Source organism: Symphodus melops (assembly GCF_947650265.1).
Source record: "Symphodus melops genome assembly, chromosome: 4".
NCBI lineage: Eukaryota > Metazoa > Chordata > Actinopteri > Labriformes > Labridae > Symphodus > Symphodus melops.
Genome location: NC_136694.1, coordinates 8,836,548 through 8,854,652, shown reverse-complemented (window position 1 = coordinate 8,854,652; position 18,105 = coordinate 8,836,548). Strand labels below are relative to the sequence as shown.

Here is an 18,105-nt window from a genome sequence, read left to right as displayed (position 1 = left end):
ATGCCTTGTGCACAGCTAGACGTACAGGGTTCTGAAAAATTTACATTTTAATGAAATATTTGAATAAGTACTTGAAATTCACTCTGCCAGGTCTCTCGTTCTAAAACCAACATTTCATGTTTGTGTTTTGAATGACAGCTTCAGAAAAATGAACATGCCAGTCATAAAGATTAGAAAGGAATCAGAGTAAAGTCACATTCTTTCTCAATCAAGGTTCACAGCAGGTAAACGTGTTTTAATGATTTAAAGAATGGAGGAAACTGGTTTAGATTTACATGGGAAGCAAAACAAACCGTGTAGTTATAAAAGCATCCAACAAGTGAAAAGAAATGTGAACAGTTGGTAGTGAAAGCTATCTACAGTATATAAAAATACAATTTAAATTCTGACACAATTGGTGCTAAAGTAATGACAAACGACCTGTGGAGATTCATTTTGCACTATTTCTTCAAGTATTATTTTGAATTTCAACAAAAAACTTACAACTTGATATCAAATCTTATGAAATGCTAAATCTTATAATGGCCCCTATATAGAATAGAAAGCAACACACCAGGTTATAAAATAAAACTGAGAATGGTATAAATGTGGAGGATTTGTGTTACTATAATAACATCAATAAGTGCCAACAGTAAATTCACATCTTAGCAACTTAAGTGTATTGCTAGTTGTCTCAACCTGTGAGTGGATCAAACAGCTCCCCCAAGTTAAACCTTTATCAGAAGAGAGGGTCATCTGAGCGTCTCAGTTTTTTTTACTTGTTAAGCATAATTAACATTGGCTTCTCACAAGAGGCTTGGTAACTGATGTGATGAGTACCTTTGTACTTTCTATGGTTTCTTCTTTAATAGCTTGAACTCTCTTTCTGATCCATCTGTGCTTATTAACAAAGAAGAAAGTAGGCCCATCTGCAAGTGCTGAAACTGATTGTTGTGTTGGAGCTGTGCTGGTAGTGAAGCAAGCCTTGAGATATTGTTTTGTGTGTGTGTGTGTGTGTAGGTGTGTTTGTGTGTGTGTGTGTGTGTGTGTGTGTGTGTGTGTGTGTGTGTGTTTGTGTCTGAGTGGGTGTTACTGTGTCTGTGTGTGTAGGGGTGGGGGGCAGCGAGGCATGCCTTTTGAACAGCAGGTGGTAATTGAAACAAAACAAGAGCTGATTAGGGAAGCGTCTGGCAACTCATGATCCAAACAGCGAGCCGTCGAGGAGTCCCAAACAGAAGAGCCCTGGAATAAAGTGGTCATCATCTAATTAACAGAACACGTTTTAATTACTGGGTAAACCAAGCAGTGCAGTGTGTCAATTTATCTGATGTAGTAAGTGCCAGTTTACAATATCAGAAACAGACAAATAATTGTAATCTAATTACAAGCAGGTCTGTTGCACACCAGAGCCCGAAGCGCATCTTAATAAACCATTTTTAACATCAAATCATGAATAACAAACACTACAGGACTGCTAATTGCCTCACTGCAATGTTGGGAGTTTGCCAGCTCTGACGGAAGCTCTTTTGTGAATGGATGAGGCCATGCCATGCTTTAATTAGAAAAAAGTGAACAGCATATGTCTACATTTGTTTTTACTATCTAAGTGAATTTAAACAGGGCGGCTGTGGTGGCTCAGTTGGTAGAGTTATCATCTCTTAACCGGAAGGTCAAGGGTTCAACAGCTGAGCTGACAACATTTCCGATGTGTCCTCGGGCAAGAAACTTAACACTGCATTGCTCTCTCTATTTTGATGGTGGTGGATGATACAACATAGCAACCACTGTCATCAGTATGTGACAGGTAATCTGTAGGTGTGAAATGCAGTGTAAAAGTGGTTTGAGTAGTCTTCTGACTACTCAAACAGAAAAGCACTATATAAGCTCAAATCCAATTTACCATTCCATTTTAAACACAACTTGCACAGTGGACTGTGATAGTGCCTTACTTGGGCAGCTGTGGCTCTGTTGGTAGGGTCGTGGTCTATCAACTGGAAGATTGAGGGTTCCATCTCCAGCTCCTATACAGCAACATGTCCTGTGTGTCCTTGGTCAAAACACTTAACCCAATTGCTCCCACTGCTTCATCGGTGGAGTATGAATGCTTATGAATGGAATTAGTTACTTCTGATGGTCTCACAACATAGCAACTACTGCCTGTTAGTGTGTGAATGGGTGTGAATGGTTTGGTGTGATATGCGATGTTCACCATCAAACTTAAACTCAATTGCTATTGAATGTAATAGATAGATTTTGTTTTGATATTGAGAATTGGGATTAATTAGGTTGGTTTGTGGTCCTGTTATTATTAATTGATCTGGCGTTGCAACACATAACAGGTTAATCCCATTTATGCAAGCAATACAATAGAAAAAAGTACTTAAGAATTAAGTTGAGTGATTTCATTGAGAGAGAAAAAAATATTAATGTATTCATGACAGTAGGCATTGCTTTTTTTTAAAAATATAAATTAACATGTTTTCACACAGATCAGCAGCACACAGATCTATATTATCGCCACAGTTTTTTTCACAGCGAAAATTCAGTATATGAGTAAATTTTAAAATGTGGCGACAATCTCTACTTCCACTTTCTTCCTTGCAGATATTCTTGATTTGTAAATCCAAAGTGGCACCTCTACATTCTAAATACTTACAGGTTGTGCAATATCATAGGGTCACTGCCATCTTGGATTTGTTCACCAATACAAATACTAAACACTGACACATTTATAAATCATTATGCTAAATAATCTACTTTTCTGAAAATGTCTCATCCTTCATGAACTATAATAACGTGATCATTTTGGAGGTTAATGCAAAGATGTATTTGGGTGAAAGCTTCTACACCTTGCACATGAAAACACTTAGCATTCCTTTTTTTTTTTACCTTTAACTTTGTGTGTTCCAAACAGGTTTGTGATCAGTGTCATAAAAACACCACACATATTATCCTGACCATTTAGTGAAATACTGCTTACCCGAAGATTGCTTGTGATTTTATATCGTTTCCATTAAATCTTGTCTTTCAAAGGCCTTAATTAATAATATACTTGACATTTATGTTTTCCAGCAATAAGCTCAGAAAGAAAGGATTTATGCCCTCTAAAGCTTTTTAACAAATCAATGCAAGTATTTGTAATTGCTTGTTTCACAAGATTAAAAGTGCTTAGTCTTGAACTCTGCCTCCTGTTTAGTGGCTATCATGACCTGCAACACTGTCATAAAAATCGTCAGTGTTAGCTCTCGTTGTCAGGTCCATATCACTATTATTTCTGGAATTTTAATGTTGTTCAAATTTATAGCTTATCAAATGCAGTTACCTAAATTGCTGTGAGGAAAAAGACATTTTTACTGTCCCCTTTTAATTACGATATAATTTAATGTTCAGGTTGAGCTGAGAGTTCTGCAAGAGATGACAGAAACGTCTGTATAAGAACTCGCCCGCCAACATAAATAACGAGAAACAACACAGGGAGGACACTACTGTTACTGTTCACTTGTTAATACGTCCACTTAGATTAATTTGTATGGCAGTACAAATTTACCTTATTGAGTGACTCGCAATGAAATGACTTAAATATTAGGAAAGGATGTAATTGTGGCAAATGTGTGACTTATATGTGCAAGTCAAAATATGTTATGGCTAAGTTGCCTTCATTCTTAAATAGTAAGAATGTCCTAAAGCTTACATTACTAGGTTTATTTGACTGTGATTAAATAAAATAAGCAGCTTTGTGTTGCATACTGAACCAAATATACAATGAGAGACTTGGGAGAAAATCTGAACAATGAGCATTTTATTGCATGTTTAGAATGCTCACTTCAGTCAGCGCCACTGACTACAACAGAGTGGTCTGCATCAGACAAATGGAATGATGAGAGGGTTACAGACTGATGGAATTGATAGGCAATCATACTTCGCTCGCAAAAATATGAAAAAAAAAAAAAAAAAAAAAAAGACTAGAAAGCTCTAGCAGGATGACCGAACCCTGACAGCTCCTGCTTGCCTCCCCCGATGGATGGCAATGCATAAAACAAAGATGCCTTAGCTCAGGTGCCAGCACTGATTTTGAGAGATCAAATGCCTCTAATTTGCAATTTGAAGGACGCAAGTCTTCAGCAGCATCTTACTTTTTACCTGCTTGAGTTCCTAGTTTACGTCATTTACAATGACACTAAAAAAACAGTATTTATTAATGTCAAACAGAATCAGTCTACATTAAATGGATGATAAGCACACATCTTTGATGCATGGAAAAAAGACTTTCAAACAAACAATAAAAAAACAGCAATTTTCTTTACACCTTGGCACTTTTTAAATTTCCTATGAGTTTCATATAAAATATCAGATCGATAAACCCTTTCTTTTTGACTGACCAGTTAACACCCCCCACCACCGATATCCCTCAATATCTCTTTGACCCTGGGATAAGCCATGCAAGATATCTCAGTCTTGTTGAGGAAATATAAATGTGTGCCCTTTTATTAATATACAGCCACAGAAGGCAGTGGTTGGACCATGAAAATAAGTATCAAAAAACAGCTTAACACAATGTGGGAAAAATCTGTACAAAATGCTTCTGTCATGGTAACAGAGAAAAGTCTGTTTTCTATATTACAGTTAAAATCCCAAATCAGGGTTAATCCCCCTCGCCCAGCCTTCCCGTCCAGCTCAACCAGAAACTTGTGTTGTATTTTTTTTTTCTCTGATTTTAAAGCAAGGATTAATAAGTAAAATTCCTTTGCAGCACAGTTTGCTGTACATATAGGGGAGTTATCTTAATTTTTTCAACTGAACAGTCAATACAGAGCAAGTGGGATAAAGCAAAACACCAGACCACAGATTATTTTTTTCATCCCAAAATAGGTGGAGATAAGGAGTAAAGGATAAAGAGATCATATAAGAGAGAGAGAGAGAGAGAGAGAGAGAGAGAGAGAGAGAGAGAGAGAGAGAGAGAGAGAGAGAGAGAGAGAGAGAGAGAGAGAGGAGAGAGAGAGAGAGAGAGAGAGAGAGAGAGAGAGAGAGAGAGAGAGAGAGAAGAGAGAGAGAGAGAGAGAGAGAGAGAGAGAGAGAGAGAGAGAGAGAGAGAGAGAGTGAGAGAGAGAGAGAGAGAGAGAGAGAGAGAAAGACATGGGCTAAGCTGACATGTATGTACACCTTTTAAAACATCCTTACAAATACCCATCATTACATCAGAAAACAGACTTAAACAGGATTGTGACTCATAGCTGGGTAATATTATAATGAACATCAGGCGATTAGGTTGGCAAATAAAGATGAAGCGTTGCAAATGAACAATTTCTAATTTCACTGTCTAGTTTATGTTTGTCTCTCTAAAGTATCAGAATTCACATGCAAGACATACAACTAAAATGCAACTGGTGTGTTTACTTTTTTTCCTCATTTAATTGAATCATTCTATAATGTTTGAACTGAGTAATGCATACAAACGGTTTTCTCATGCTGTCATTTTAAGTAATTTTAAGCTACACATGCTGAGAATGTTCTAATCCCACCAGCACTTTTTCCTCCATTTTGAATATCAAAGAAATCAACATGACTACAGGGAGGTTTGTAGATGAGCATTATCCTTGTTCTCAAAATCATCTGAGTCATCTTACAGCTGCCTGAATAAGAAATACATCTTCTGGAAACCACTGATTGACCTTTTCATTTTTAGTTAAGGCGCAGTAAACTTAAAAAATTAGAACAATAATAAAAACAATGTCTGCCATAAATTACCTAGTACCTAGCTCTTTAGTTGACAGGAGTGTTTTTTGTAATATAAAAAGTAATAAAATGACAGAAAACTAAACAAAATCATAAAGTCTTGTGTACTCAAACCCCAAAAAGCGGGACAAAATAATTTGTAAAAGGATACAAATGAATTTATAATAAAAGAAGAGTAAAATTGAATCATTGTGTGGTCCAGTTGAAGTATAGAATCCATTTCACATTATTGTCTGAAAAGCTTTTACCATCTACTCATATATTTTGTCCTTTATCTACATACCCTTTTGTAAGCACACAAATGTGCCTTAGACCAAATAGCTCCCTTTTCAACTCACTGGCCAAAAGACCAAATTTTCCCTAATTTGGTCATCATGGTGTCAGACTCTCTGCCTCCCATTCAGTATTGGACACTGCAAACATTGCTGCAGCTGCCCTGTTCAAGACACCCCCTTTGGTTTTAATATTGATGAAAACACTAGGGTTTTTGAGTAGTATTTTTCCTATTCAATCTGTCACCGGCTCAAACCCAGATAACGCGATTGTGCGATCGGAGAGAAAGAAGGAAAGATATTTGGCCTCATCTGCTATTGCATGGAACCCACAACATTGACATTGTAGTTTATCTTTGGTAAACATAGAACAACATATTACAACACATCAATAACAAAAATAATGCCAAAGAAAATAGAGACTAAAAATTCTAATAATAAATAAAAACAATTAAGTGGTTAATGGCAGTCTTGAAATTCATGGTCTCTTCAAAATGTAACTCTCTACCAAAAGTTACCAAAATGTTTTGGTGCAGCATGACATATCTTTGTGAATACCTCTCAGTTTAATGCTTTGGACATCTTTTTCCAGCATTTAGATGAAATTGAATATTGAGAAATCCACAACCAGTGAATTGCGTATGCCGTGTGTATTGGGCTGTCAACTACTGGAATGAATAATGTGTCGGTAAACAATAAAAAGCATTTCTTCCAGTGCTCTATTATTAACAATGGCTTATAATTTTACATTTGAGAATTTTCCACAATTTAAAAGAAAAAAAACAGGGAATGCCTCTTAATCTTGCAACACTGAATGGAATTACAGTGAAGGAGAGCAGACACGTGTAATTAATAATGGCAGTTTTGTATATCACAATTATTTGTTTTAAAACATTATCTCACCATTGCACACCTGTGATTTTCATTTTCCTTTAAAGAAAAAAAGCTTGCAAGTGATTGTGTTGCAGCTCAACATGCTTCACTTTGAGGGGCTGATCTGAAGTTTAATTTCATAAGGATAAATCATAACCTGCATGATTTTTCTGTCACTCATTCACATCTTAAATTAAACTTCATTGATGCGTGAAGAAAGCCTTCATGATGATTAGTGCATTGCCAATGGACTTCATGAGCAGGGGGGAAGGAGAAGAAAAGTATGTGTGTGTGCGTGTGTGTTATAGTAGTAGAGGGGTGGGCTACACACATCAGACTGCTGATTTTTTTTAAGACTGAAATAAATGACAAAACCGCTGCTTGGTATCGGACATTCCGCTTCATACATGGGTTAAAGGAATAGCATGAAACTAAATTATAAACATTCATAATCAAGTGCTGACTGTATAGAATCTCCACAGTTTATCATGAGGTCTGATGAGTTCAAATGAAAAAAAAGCAACAATTAACAACATTAAATGTAAAAAAAAAAACCATTGTCTTTTTTTCCTAAACTCTCAATACCAACGTAAATATCACCCAAATAAAAACAACATTCATCTCAAAGTATATAGAACTAAAACAGTGAAAAGTGTTGAAGGCAGTGACAATTAACAAAACCCACACTCTTCCTCACACACACAAACATAATCTGCTGGGGGTGTAAATTAAATGTCAGTCATTTTCTCTCTCTCTTTTCAGTTTGTGGTCAGGTGCGTTAGGTTGAGAGATGGAGGGAGAGAAAGTGAAGTGGGTAGAGACAATATCGCTCTCACAGTCCGCCAAGTACAGTCTTCTCTGGCCTTTCTGACAATGAATCATGTCACTCCTGTACCATACAAGTGTAACAAACACAAGATAAGAAATAGAGCTTTTCAGTTTCTGAGCATAACTTTTAAATAAAAGTAAAAAGTTAACCGCAAAAATTCAGTGTTTTTGAGTAAGTTTTATCTTGTATTGCAATGGCACTAAAAAGTTATCTTGGAGACATTTTAGAGCTGTCAACAGTGGCTGAGACTGCAAGTCAGTGTTTGTTATCTGCAGAGGATTTCTGTTCCCAAGAAGACCCAGACTGCCTCTTCCTCTAAAGCAGGGGATGGGCTAGCATGAGTGTTACAGCATGTCATCTCGGCCCTGGTCATCATCAAAATCTTGGTGGTGATCAAAATCTGGACTTTGATTGGCAGTTGTTACCAGGGAGAGGGGTCCTTCATGGTCTTCGGGGTCCAGAGGTTCCTCCTTTACGCTAATGTGATGCCTGGGGAAGAAGAAAAAACTAAAAATATAGCTCAGTTGTTTTGACTTGCTTCCTGTTTCTAACCATTTACAGACTCAGGTATAAAATATATAGACTATATGTCTGTACTGATTCTGTTTATAAAGAAAGAAACAGGGGAACAAAAACAAATGTTGGGCCTCACTGGCGCTGATGATCATTAAAGCTTTCTTTTGAGGTTTTTCAATCCCGGCGAAGCTGCAGGCTTTTTATTTCATGGCAACCGACAACAGGGTATTCACTTAGAACTGATAAATGAGGAAGATTAACAATGTGAGACGAGAAGAGAAGAGAATGGACTGTCGGGAGTGAGTGGACTGCTGTTGTCAGCCTCCTGGTGGCGAATGATCAGCGGCGCGCTGTGTGTTCCCCTTCCTGCTCGTTAACATGCACAACCTGCAAAGCGGGTCTCCAGAGGACGACCCTGAGCCGGCTCCTATCATTAATCAACTTCAAGCAAACATAGCGACCAGACGCTGCTGTACATGCTTTAAACTCCAGAATTAATGCATATTTTCAACCAAGTGTCAATAAGGGAAGAAAAGCTCTGGCAGAAAAGGCGCACAAGGAGAGCAGCAGCGGCGCACTCGGCACAACACTGTGATAAGAAACAGAGCCCTTAAGAGAATAATAACACTGTCATTTGTAAACAAGGCAAAAAACATGAGCCCCCCAGCTCACAGCCTGGGCAAAAGAGCCACTAAAGAGATGAGATCTGCCAAATTTCTCATTACAGAAACAGAGCAGGAATAAAGCACAGAGGGAGCGGAGGCCTGGTTGTGGCAGAGGGAGGGAAAAAAAAAAACATTATAAGCAGCTGCAGGGGACCTGCCGCTCTAACCTGTGGTGCCAGGATGCTGAGGTAAAGGTAAAACAGTGTCAGGATAAGACACTGGGCTCATTTACTACAAGAACAAGGAACAACTGGCAGATCCTTCATCACCAAAGACTGCATTTGATTTATTCACGGCAGGATGCGTGTGATTTGCAACTATTGTGATGGAGACACTTGTATGCAAATGAGCTGACATATTTCTGTGTAAATTATAAAAAAGGAAAAAGTAAAGTCAGCTTTTGTATCATTTTCACATCAAAGTAACTCCACAAGTGCCATTGCCTCAGGTCTGACTCTGTGGCTGCAGGGCAGACATGAAATTGTTATTATTATTCTATTGAACTGCATGCTGATTTTACACTTTACTTATAATTAGCCATTTCTGGAAACACGTTTCTGTGTTGCTGTTAAAGAGAAGTGCCCTAATTTCTCTACAGTGTTGAACAGCTTCCTGCTGTCAAACTACAGCACACTTCATAACATAATGGAAAACGCATGTTTTTACATAGTTAACAGTGGGCTCAAGCACCTAAGTAAAAAATGTATATTTTTACACGTCAGTTAACTGCTAATTCTATGAAAAAGGATTAAAGGGATTTTGCTGCTGTATATTGTCATAAAAACGATAGTGTGTTTTCTTCAAAAAAGGGTGAAGGTAACTACTTAGTTTGGCAACTTTGTAATCGAATAAAACATATACACATAATTACAGATAAAGAGACTATCAGCTCTATCAGCCTAAAGATAGCAGAGGGGTAGAGGGAGAAGCAGGCAGCCTTAGGCCAACACACCCATCCTGTCTCTGCCTTTCCTGTTCCACAGCCATGCTCAGAGCTATGTTCACAGTGATTAGAGATGGCACTTTCCTTTATTTGGCCAGGAGCTCATTACAGCACACTTTTTGTATTCAGGCTGAATTTCCTCCTAGCTCAGACATTTCAGGAGGCCATCCCTGAGTCTACATAACATGTACATTGATGGTCTGCCCCCACATCTGGAAATGATGCAGTGTGCTATATTATGCTTGGTTTCAAACAGCTTAGCAGACACTACTGTACACTAAGCGAATGGGGAGCTGTGGTTTTCCAGGCTGACTGCAATGTTCCCAAATAATGACTTCACATTCAATTTTTGTCCAATTGTGGTTTTAGTGAGGGGATGGGTGTTTAAGAGTTTGAAGCAATTCTAAAGGTGTTGCTGTTCATGTTTTACAGTTCCAGTGCCAAAAGGTCTGACACTTTGATCTGGCAATAGGAAAATATTTTAAGAAATTGGACTGCTGATTATGAAGGACTCGGAGAGACAGCAGGACACAAGTTCATAAACTTGCTATGAGAATAATAGAGTGACTCTGGCCTTTTCTTCAGTCAAAAAGGTGGAGTTTCCTTTTCTGCACAGAGGGCCAGCCACAGCTTTGGCCATGACCCCACACACACCTCTCTATTTCCTCTCTACATGATTTATTGTTCTGTCAGCATTGTTTCTGTTTCATCTAAAGCCGTGCCTTTGATAGTATACGTCCCTTTTTGGTCAGAAAATACAATTATTTCTAAATATATTAAGTGTTTTGCTGTCACAGTGGAGTATCAGCTGGAACTCTTTTCTACTCGTCTGATTTGTAACACTGACTTTGGTGGGTATAGAAAGTGTGGATGCCACTCACATAGCTGGCAAGGGAGAGCGTCCTGGGCTACTGTCACTGCTGTTGCTGTTTCCATGGTCCATTGCTCCATTCATCTCCACACGGATGGCGTTGGCAAGGGAGTTAAGGGTAGGACTTCCAATGGAAGCAGTAGTGTATAGAGGTATGTTGTTTTCTGCCATTGAAGCCTGAAAAGCAAAGCCCGTAGCATTAAATGTGAAACTGAAGGGAGTTGTCAGCACTTTCTCCGTTTGGAATCTTTCAAAAGAAAGAGTCTGTGACAGGCAAAGGGATGGAGAGATTTTTTTTGTATTGTCTTTTGGAGTTCCGCTTTATATGAAGTAAGTTTTTATTTTTACCTGGAAGGCAGCAGAAAGGGTTGGACCATAGCCCATACCAGTCTGAATGTTCTTCACTAAGACTGGACTTCTACAAACAAAACAAAAAATCAAATTACAACCGCAAACACATGGCTCACATAACATGCATTTCTCTGCTACAGTATCATATTTCAAAAAGGAAATCAATGCACTTTGTATAACAAGTAAATACATTTACCGGTGTAGTGGATATTAAGGCTTAGTCCCAAAATGATGAATCACTTGACACTATCCAACAGCTATCTTAAACACGTTGCATTTTATGAGAAGTCAGAAAAGAATGAAAGCTGATTTCAAGAAAGCATGAAGGATGGCAAGCTTGCAGACATGATGACAAAGGGGGAGTGGGGAAGGGTGGGCTTTGCCAGTGGACGGAGAGCAGGCAGAAGTGCTTACTGTACAATCAGCTTGACTGAGTTCTCATCAAGATTGTTTTTCCGAGGGAGACCTCACTGTATGGGGGGGCACGCCAAAGTTCCTCATCATCCACAGTCCAAAAGGACCCAAACTCATCCGCTACTCTCACAAAGCCCTTATACAGGGAAAGGTTGGTGCAAATGGCACTCTGGGAAACAAAATCAGGGGGGAGGGGCAGCCAGACGTATATGCAGTGATCAACAGCACAGTCACAGGATGAAGATAGACAGACACGTGAAGTAGGGAAAATGGTGAGGATCAAAATAAAAAAGCCATTGGGGTTTATGAGAAATCACCACAGGGCTCATGAAATCATGAGGGGGGGGGGGGGGGGGGTCCAGCCAAAGCAAGCAGGGACTTATGGCACAGAGACAATGAGAATGTGTAGCAGCAGTCTCTTTCTGTATGTGAACAGTGAGACCGACGCTATAGTTGAGGTTTTAAGGGCTGAACCTACCCACTGATCTTTTGAGGCCTTCTCTTTTGGAATTCAATTTCATCGACTGTCCACACAGCCCCTTTAACGTTTTCTACTCGCACAAAACACTTGTGAAGACTAAGATTATGCCGGACGGCATTCTGCGGTTCATGCAAACACAAAGAGAGAAAAGAACATTTCTATCAGTTTCTTGAACATATGTGATAAAAAAAAAAAAAATCCAAAAAATATTTGTTACTGGGGAGACACCTACTATTTATTTTTTGTTTTCCAAAGAAAAAAAAAAATACATACCGTTTCCTTTTTTAATAACTGCCACTTCTGATTACAATTTTTTCAAAGCATTTTTTAGACTTGAAACTGTGCTTGCATCGTCTCTTTGCTTCTCTACAAGCTAGTCTGAGTGCATACATATAACTCAGTTCAGTGTGTTATTGGTAGTTTGATAAGCATCTATTATTATGGCACCACTGTGCCTCTAAGGAAGGGCAGAAGTGTTTATGTGAAGCCTGGTTAAATTCAGACAGGTCCATGCCAAAGTTAGTCTAGTGGCACAGTTGGAGGTAGTTGGCAAATAACTGCTTTGTCAAACGTTGCCACCTAGAATAGAGACATATCAGAGTGATGTTTTTTTCTCTTCTTTTTTCCCCATTTAGAAGAATGCACAAATTCCTCTCCTTCTTCATTTAATTAATCTGTTCGTTGTTAAAGAGCAGTTCATTTGGACAGTTTAGTTGACTATTTATATAATTTTTAGTTGACTATTTTTGTATACCACCTATTGGCACAATGCATTTTATTATCATGTCCCGTGTTTCATGATTCTGTACTTAAACAGAAGTTCATTTATAGAATTATTATGCCTGGACATCATTCAATTCTCTTTAAATATAATTCTCCCTAACATTTACACAATGTCTCCTTCTGGGATAAAGATGTCGTGAAGAGCAACAAATTACCTTCCACGTTGCTGCATTCCTTCTAAAATATGCAAACATTCGTGTGAACCAGTTGTAGATTTCATTTAGTGTTAGCTGCTTTTCTGGAGATTCAAGGATTGCCTGGATAGGGAATAGTGACAGAAAAAAACATTAACAATCTTGCCTCCATCAAAAAGTGATCAATAATTCACAAGTGGGATGTGTGTTAGTGTGTGTTCTCTTGAGAGAAAAAACACACACACAACAGCAAAGCAACTGTCTATGTGAAGTATGCTCCTCCCGACTCTGTTTATAGAAGCCCTCTGCTCTTTTCATTTAACAGTGTAGATTTGAATAAATTTTCTTTTGTTAAGTAAAAATTAAAGGCAAGCAAAAGCATTTCTCAGGCAGATTACATGGCCAACTCAGATTAATTCCTAAGATCCCAGATTACTGTGGCCGGCCTGTAATTGACTGGTCATCTTAAAACAGGTTCATCCCTACTGTTGTGTGAAATGAATTTAGCAATAACCACAAAAACCTTAATCAAATGCAATTGTCATATTTTTCTGTTATTATTGGATCATGTACTGCTTCACTCATTTATAAATAACAATTGTTGTCTCTGTCAAATTTGTATTTTGAATTTTACAACAAAGAAACAGAGAAGATTTGATAGAGAAGACAGAGAAATACTTTTTTTCCCCAATTGGTAGTTTTTGACCTATCTCTGTGTATATATGCTGTATTTCTTGTTATGACAAGACAGGTTGATATTTCACAAGAATAAAATGCATGAGAAGCACAGGAAAATTCCTTACCTGTCTTATTAGTGAGGCATATGTAAATGGTGGTCTAACATCTGCATTCATGTAAAACTCTTTGTTCTGATTTAGATCTGAAAACAGAAAATTAACAAACTGTGTCAGAATGAAATAAATGATCAGGTCCCAACTGTAATGCCCTATCAGGAACTAATAAGGCAATTTATAGAATTATAAATGTATTTATTATTATAATGTATTTGTACATTTCATTCTCACTGACGTACCTGGAGAGATGGGCATATTGTATTTTTCTGAGTAGCGCCGTCTCATGGAACCTACGCTGTGGATGCTGTTAGCTGTGATGACAGAATGGGTCTGAGACAGGGGTGTTAGGGGCTCTGTGGGTGTGGTGGGGGTATGGGGCAAGCTCAAAGGGGGAGAGGCCTCAGGGGCTGATTTGGACAATTTGACGTTGGAGACAAGGTTGAGCTGAAGCGGAGAAGGCCAAAGACACATACAGAGAAAAAAAAACAGAAGAAAGATTAGTCAACTAATTACCCCTGTGTCTGAGACACCTTATTGATTATGCACGTCTCCTCTCTAATTAAAGGTGGCCACTGAGTGATCCATGAACTTCTTCGAATGTTTGGAAAGCGACCCTGGAGTGTTGCTTCTCCACCTCTTTTATTCTTCACTCTATTGCTCCCCCTTCCTCTCTCTTGTTGGCACATCAGGCCACAACCCGCCTTTCTTTTTTCTCTGCCTTTGTTAAATCTTTTGTTCCTCTTGTCCTGTTTGGACAACACACCCCCATCACAATCACCCACTGCGGGTCTGTTGCATGGGAACTATTTAGAGTTAAGTACTCCACAGTTCACAAATACCCATTCACACACAGATGGCAAAGGCAGCTATGTAAAGTGACCATCAAAAGTAACTTGTCCAAATTCATACACATTAATGCGCCACTGATAAAGCAGGGGGAGCCTCTTGCCTAAGAACACATCAGGAATTGGAGATCGAACCCCCGACCTTCTGATTAGGACATGACTGACTATACCAACTCAGCCACAGCAATTCAAAGACAGAAATGTGAGCTGAAAAGGCTAAGAATATGGGACAATACCTCTTAAACATAATTTGTTTATGTATGTTTTATAAAATGTATTGACAGGCTTTGTGAGCTGCTTGTTGAGGTGACCTGATGATCAACTACTCTCCCTGACTGACCCATCGTCTTGGCTTTGATGGCTGTGGTAAAGATTGTCTCATAGAACTTTTATGGAAAAGTTTGAAGAGAAAGTTTTGAGGCCTGCATCTAAGTTTGGAAAGGCTAAGCAAAAGCATTGCAAAAGAAACATTTAGCCATTAATGACTCAGAACAAAGTGGTAGTTTCAAGCTAAGTGCCAAGCTTCCATGTTGGGGAATCAGTCAAGCTGAAAATTTTAGCCTGCCCCCCTTGCTAGAGCTATAACTGGCAGGACAACTACTGACACAGATACATATTCCAACAAAATTGTTGTAATTGCTAATTTGCTGAAGGCAAGTTTCAGAATTAAACATGACTATGAGATAAAGAAAAAAATTTTTTTAAGACAAATGTAGAGCTTAAGATGGGCAACAATGTTAGTGGGACACTTCCTCTTTGACATAATTTGTTGATGATTTAGAGTCAAATATTTGATTTCTGCTGATATTAGTCAGAGGTAATGGATGGTTTAAAAAAAAAGATCTATTGTTCAATTATTTTCCTTTTTAATAAGTAAAATTAACTGTTGAATTTAATGATAAAGTTGGAAATGGCTACCACACAAATTTTGAGTCTTGAAAAATGTATTTTTGTTTTAAAGGGCAAACTGGATCTGCTCTGATAATTTACATTAATACTGTGATGTAAAAATGAAGACAACAGGGTTACCCACATAAACAGAGGACCTTTTACTTCAAATCATGAGCAAAATAAATCACACTTGGGGCTGCATGTTTCTTACACAATGCTATCAATAGAACGTGCTGCAGTGTTGACTTCTTTTCCTGTGGATTAGCAAGCTTTGTTTCATGTTTCATCCATATTCCGTAGCAATAAACACAGAGAGGCTTCAACAATAGGCCAGACAGGCTGGTAATAGCCTTGCCTTTGTTTGCCTTACCATTTTGGCTCACTCCAGTGCCTAGACAAAATGAGACTTCAGACTGAAATTAATTAAATGGTAATTGGTGATCTAATTATACTGGCTTTGACTCGGCAAGCTGCTAAAGAAAATAAACAAAAAGTCCCTCCTTAATTATGTATGGCGTAAAAGGTCAGATTTCTGACAAGAATGCTTAGTGACACTGAGTGCAGACACCCACCCACACACTCAGAGGCAAATACAAACACACAGAAACAGGCATACACACAAAACACAAATTTCAAATGTGCTACATTTGTTGTGAAATACCCCCATCTCAGTTGAATAAAACAAATCCACTTTCTTTTTTGAATGTTTATATCAGTTTGTCTGTCTTTAATTATAACTAAATGTAAGCCAGCAAATTCATCTGAGCTGCTTTGTTGAACAACAACAGTTTCTTATACATGTCTTTATTATAGGCAAACAAATCTAGCAATTTTGAAACATAACTATTTCTTTAGATGATGTACTTTATCTGCTTTCAACTCAGTGAAAATAATTTCATTCTTCATCTTTTCAGAAGATTTTTCAGGATTCAATTGAACCAAGCTTAAGTTGGGCCTTGGACCTGTGCAAGTTCACCATTTACAAAGTTGAAGCCAGACATATTCATCACAGCATTTCATAGTGGCACACAGCAGGCAAAGCAGCAGTGAAGTAGGGATGGAATTTATTTGAATAACAATGCCCCTTTGACAGTGTTAATGCTAAGGTCTGACACAGCCATTCTCAAACCCCGGGGAAAGAGGAAAGGAAGTGAACTCAAGATGCTATCTGCCGTATCTACCACTTTTCATATACAAATGTCCCTGGGACATAGCCTTTGTTTTGCGCTCAAATCTACACAATCAGTGTGTGTGGCACACGCACTGCTTTAACACAGCCTATTGTCCTTCTAGCAGTTGAACTTGGTGGAATGGCGAACATGCAGATTCTGCCTGTCCATGGCCACCTCTGCGAGTATAAATAAATCATCTAATGATCCGGGTATAAATGATAAATAATCGAAGAATGCTGAAAGACTTGACTGCTTCATGTTTACTCTGCATACAGTATGTAGTGTGTGATCTCAGATTCATGCCCTAAAGTCAAATGATCCGTCCACGTTGAGCTGTCTGAACAAACCGCTAAGAAGATAAAAAAGAGAGGTCTCTTCTGACATGTGAATATGTGACAAAATATTATTATTAAACTATATTATTTTATATGAATGTTTGACTAAAATGTATAATATCTTAAGCCTTAAAAGATAGCTGTGAGGAGCTCTTGACAAATGTTGACCCATAAATGAGGATAAATTGGAAGCATTTTATACTTCAAAAATGAATATTAAAATGAAAGTCATCATCCCCATTGCCAGTAATTCATTAATATAATAATTTGTTTATTTTCATGTCATCAGCAACTACTTGTAATTTTGACAACCTAAGTGGATATGTTGCATTATATCGATTATTCAATGCATTTTTTTCATATATATATATATATATATATATATATATATATATATATATATATATATATATATATATGTAGTGTCATTACAAATATTTCTTTTATTGCTTTTGAATCCTGTTCATAAACAGGTATAAATGATTGTTTAGCAGATAATTAAGAATATGGAGGAGAGGATTAATGGATACTTAATGGAATGGATTAACGTGTGCCAATTAAGACAAACAAAAGGACGGAGGAGGGCAAGCGAGGAAATGTATGAAAGAATAATACTCACGGGCTGTGGGGTTGCTTTGGGTTCCGTGGACTTCACATGGAGGTGCGTCATCATAGCTTGCAGACGCTCTTTGTCTTTTGCCAGCTGTAATAAGGACAGACAACATTCCATGTCTTTAATTACCAAAGGCAAGAATTATCCATTTCTCTGCCTTAATTAATTTTATCTCTATGTAGTAAATGTAAATATTTTTGCCTATTGTAGTTTTATGTTTTGAAAATTGTTTTTGTATTTCAGGCACTCTGCACTTTAAAACTACAGTCTTAAATACTCAGGTTGAAAGTTACTGTCTCATTGCTGATAAAAAGCCCAGACCCATTCAGTCAAACACTCAGCTTGGTCTTAGCTGTTAGCTTTAAACACAGTGATAGGCTGTATGAAGGGAAAGTCAGTCTGATAAACCCTTGCTTCATCATTTCGAATAAATGCATAACCGGAGCAGAAATAACAGGGTGTCAGAAAGTTTTTTTTAAGCAACTGAAGACACACTGTATAAATTAGAAGTTTTGTAAACCCTATTTCTTACACTCACTATCAGTTGTTTTTTTAATCTGTCTACATATGAATTGTTTTTATCATAATGTATATTATAATTATTCTTGTGC

The 18,105-nt window shown here is 37.8% G+C and overlaps 1 protein-coding gene across 4 annotated transcripts in view; it reads right to left on the bottom strand.

Moving 5' to 3' along the window:
- Nucleotides 1–3,756: 3,756 nt before the first annotated feature.
- Nucleotides 3,757–18,105, bottom strand: part of foxp1b (forkhead box P1b) — a 39,757-nt gene continuing 25,408 nt past the window's right edge. For 3 of the 4 annotated variants that reach the window (XM_079340490.1, XM_079340489.1, XM_079340491.1), the window contains exons 8-15: nucleotides 17,501–17,584; nucleotides 13,878–14,082; nucleotides 13,648–13,724; nucleotides 12,866–12,967; nucleotides 11,925–12,046; nucleotides 11,030–11,099; nucleotides 10,692–10,858; nucleotides 3,757–8,175 (exon numbers count right to left, since the gene is read on the bottom strand). In XM_079340490.1, the coding sequence (XP_079196616.1) occupies nucleotides 8,031–8,175; nucleotides 10,692–10,858; nucleotides 11,030–11,099; nucleotides 11,925–12,046; nucleotides 12,866–12,967; nucleotides 13,648–13,724; nucleotides 13,878–14,082; nucleotides 17,501–17,584 (972 nt within the window). In that variant the 3' untranslated portion in view covers nucleotides 3,757–8,030. Of the gene's footprint in view, nucleotides 8,176–10,691; nucleotides 10,859–11,029; nucleotides 11,100–11,924; nucleotides 12,047–12,865; nucleotides 12,968–13,647; nucleotides 13,725–13,877; nucleotides 14,083–17,500; nucleotides 17,585–18,105 lie in introns of those variants that run through there. The other variant, XM_079340492.1, reaches the window with a different exon arrangement.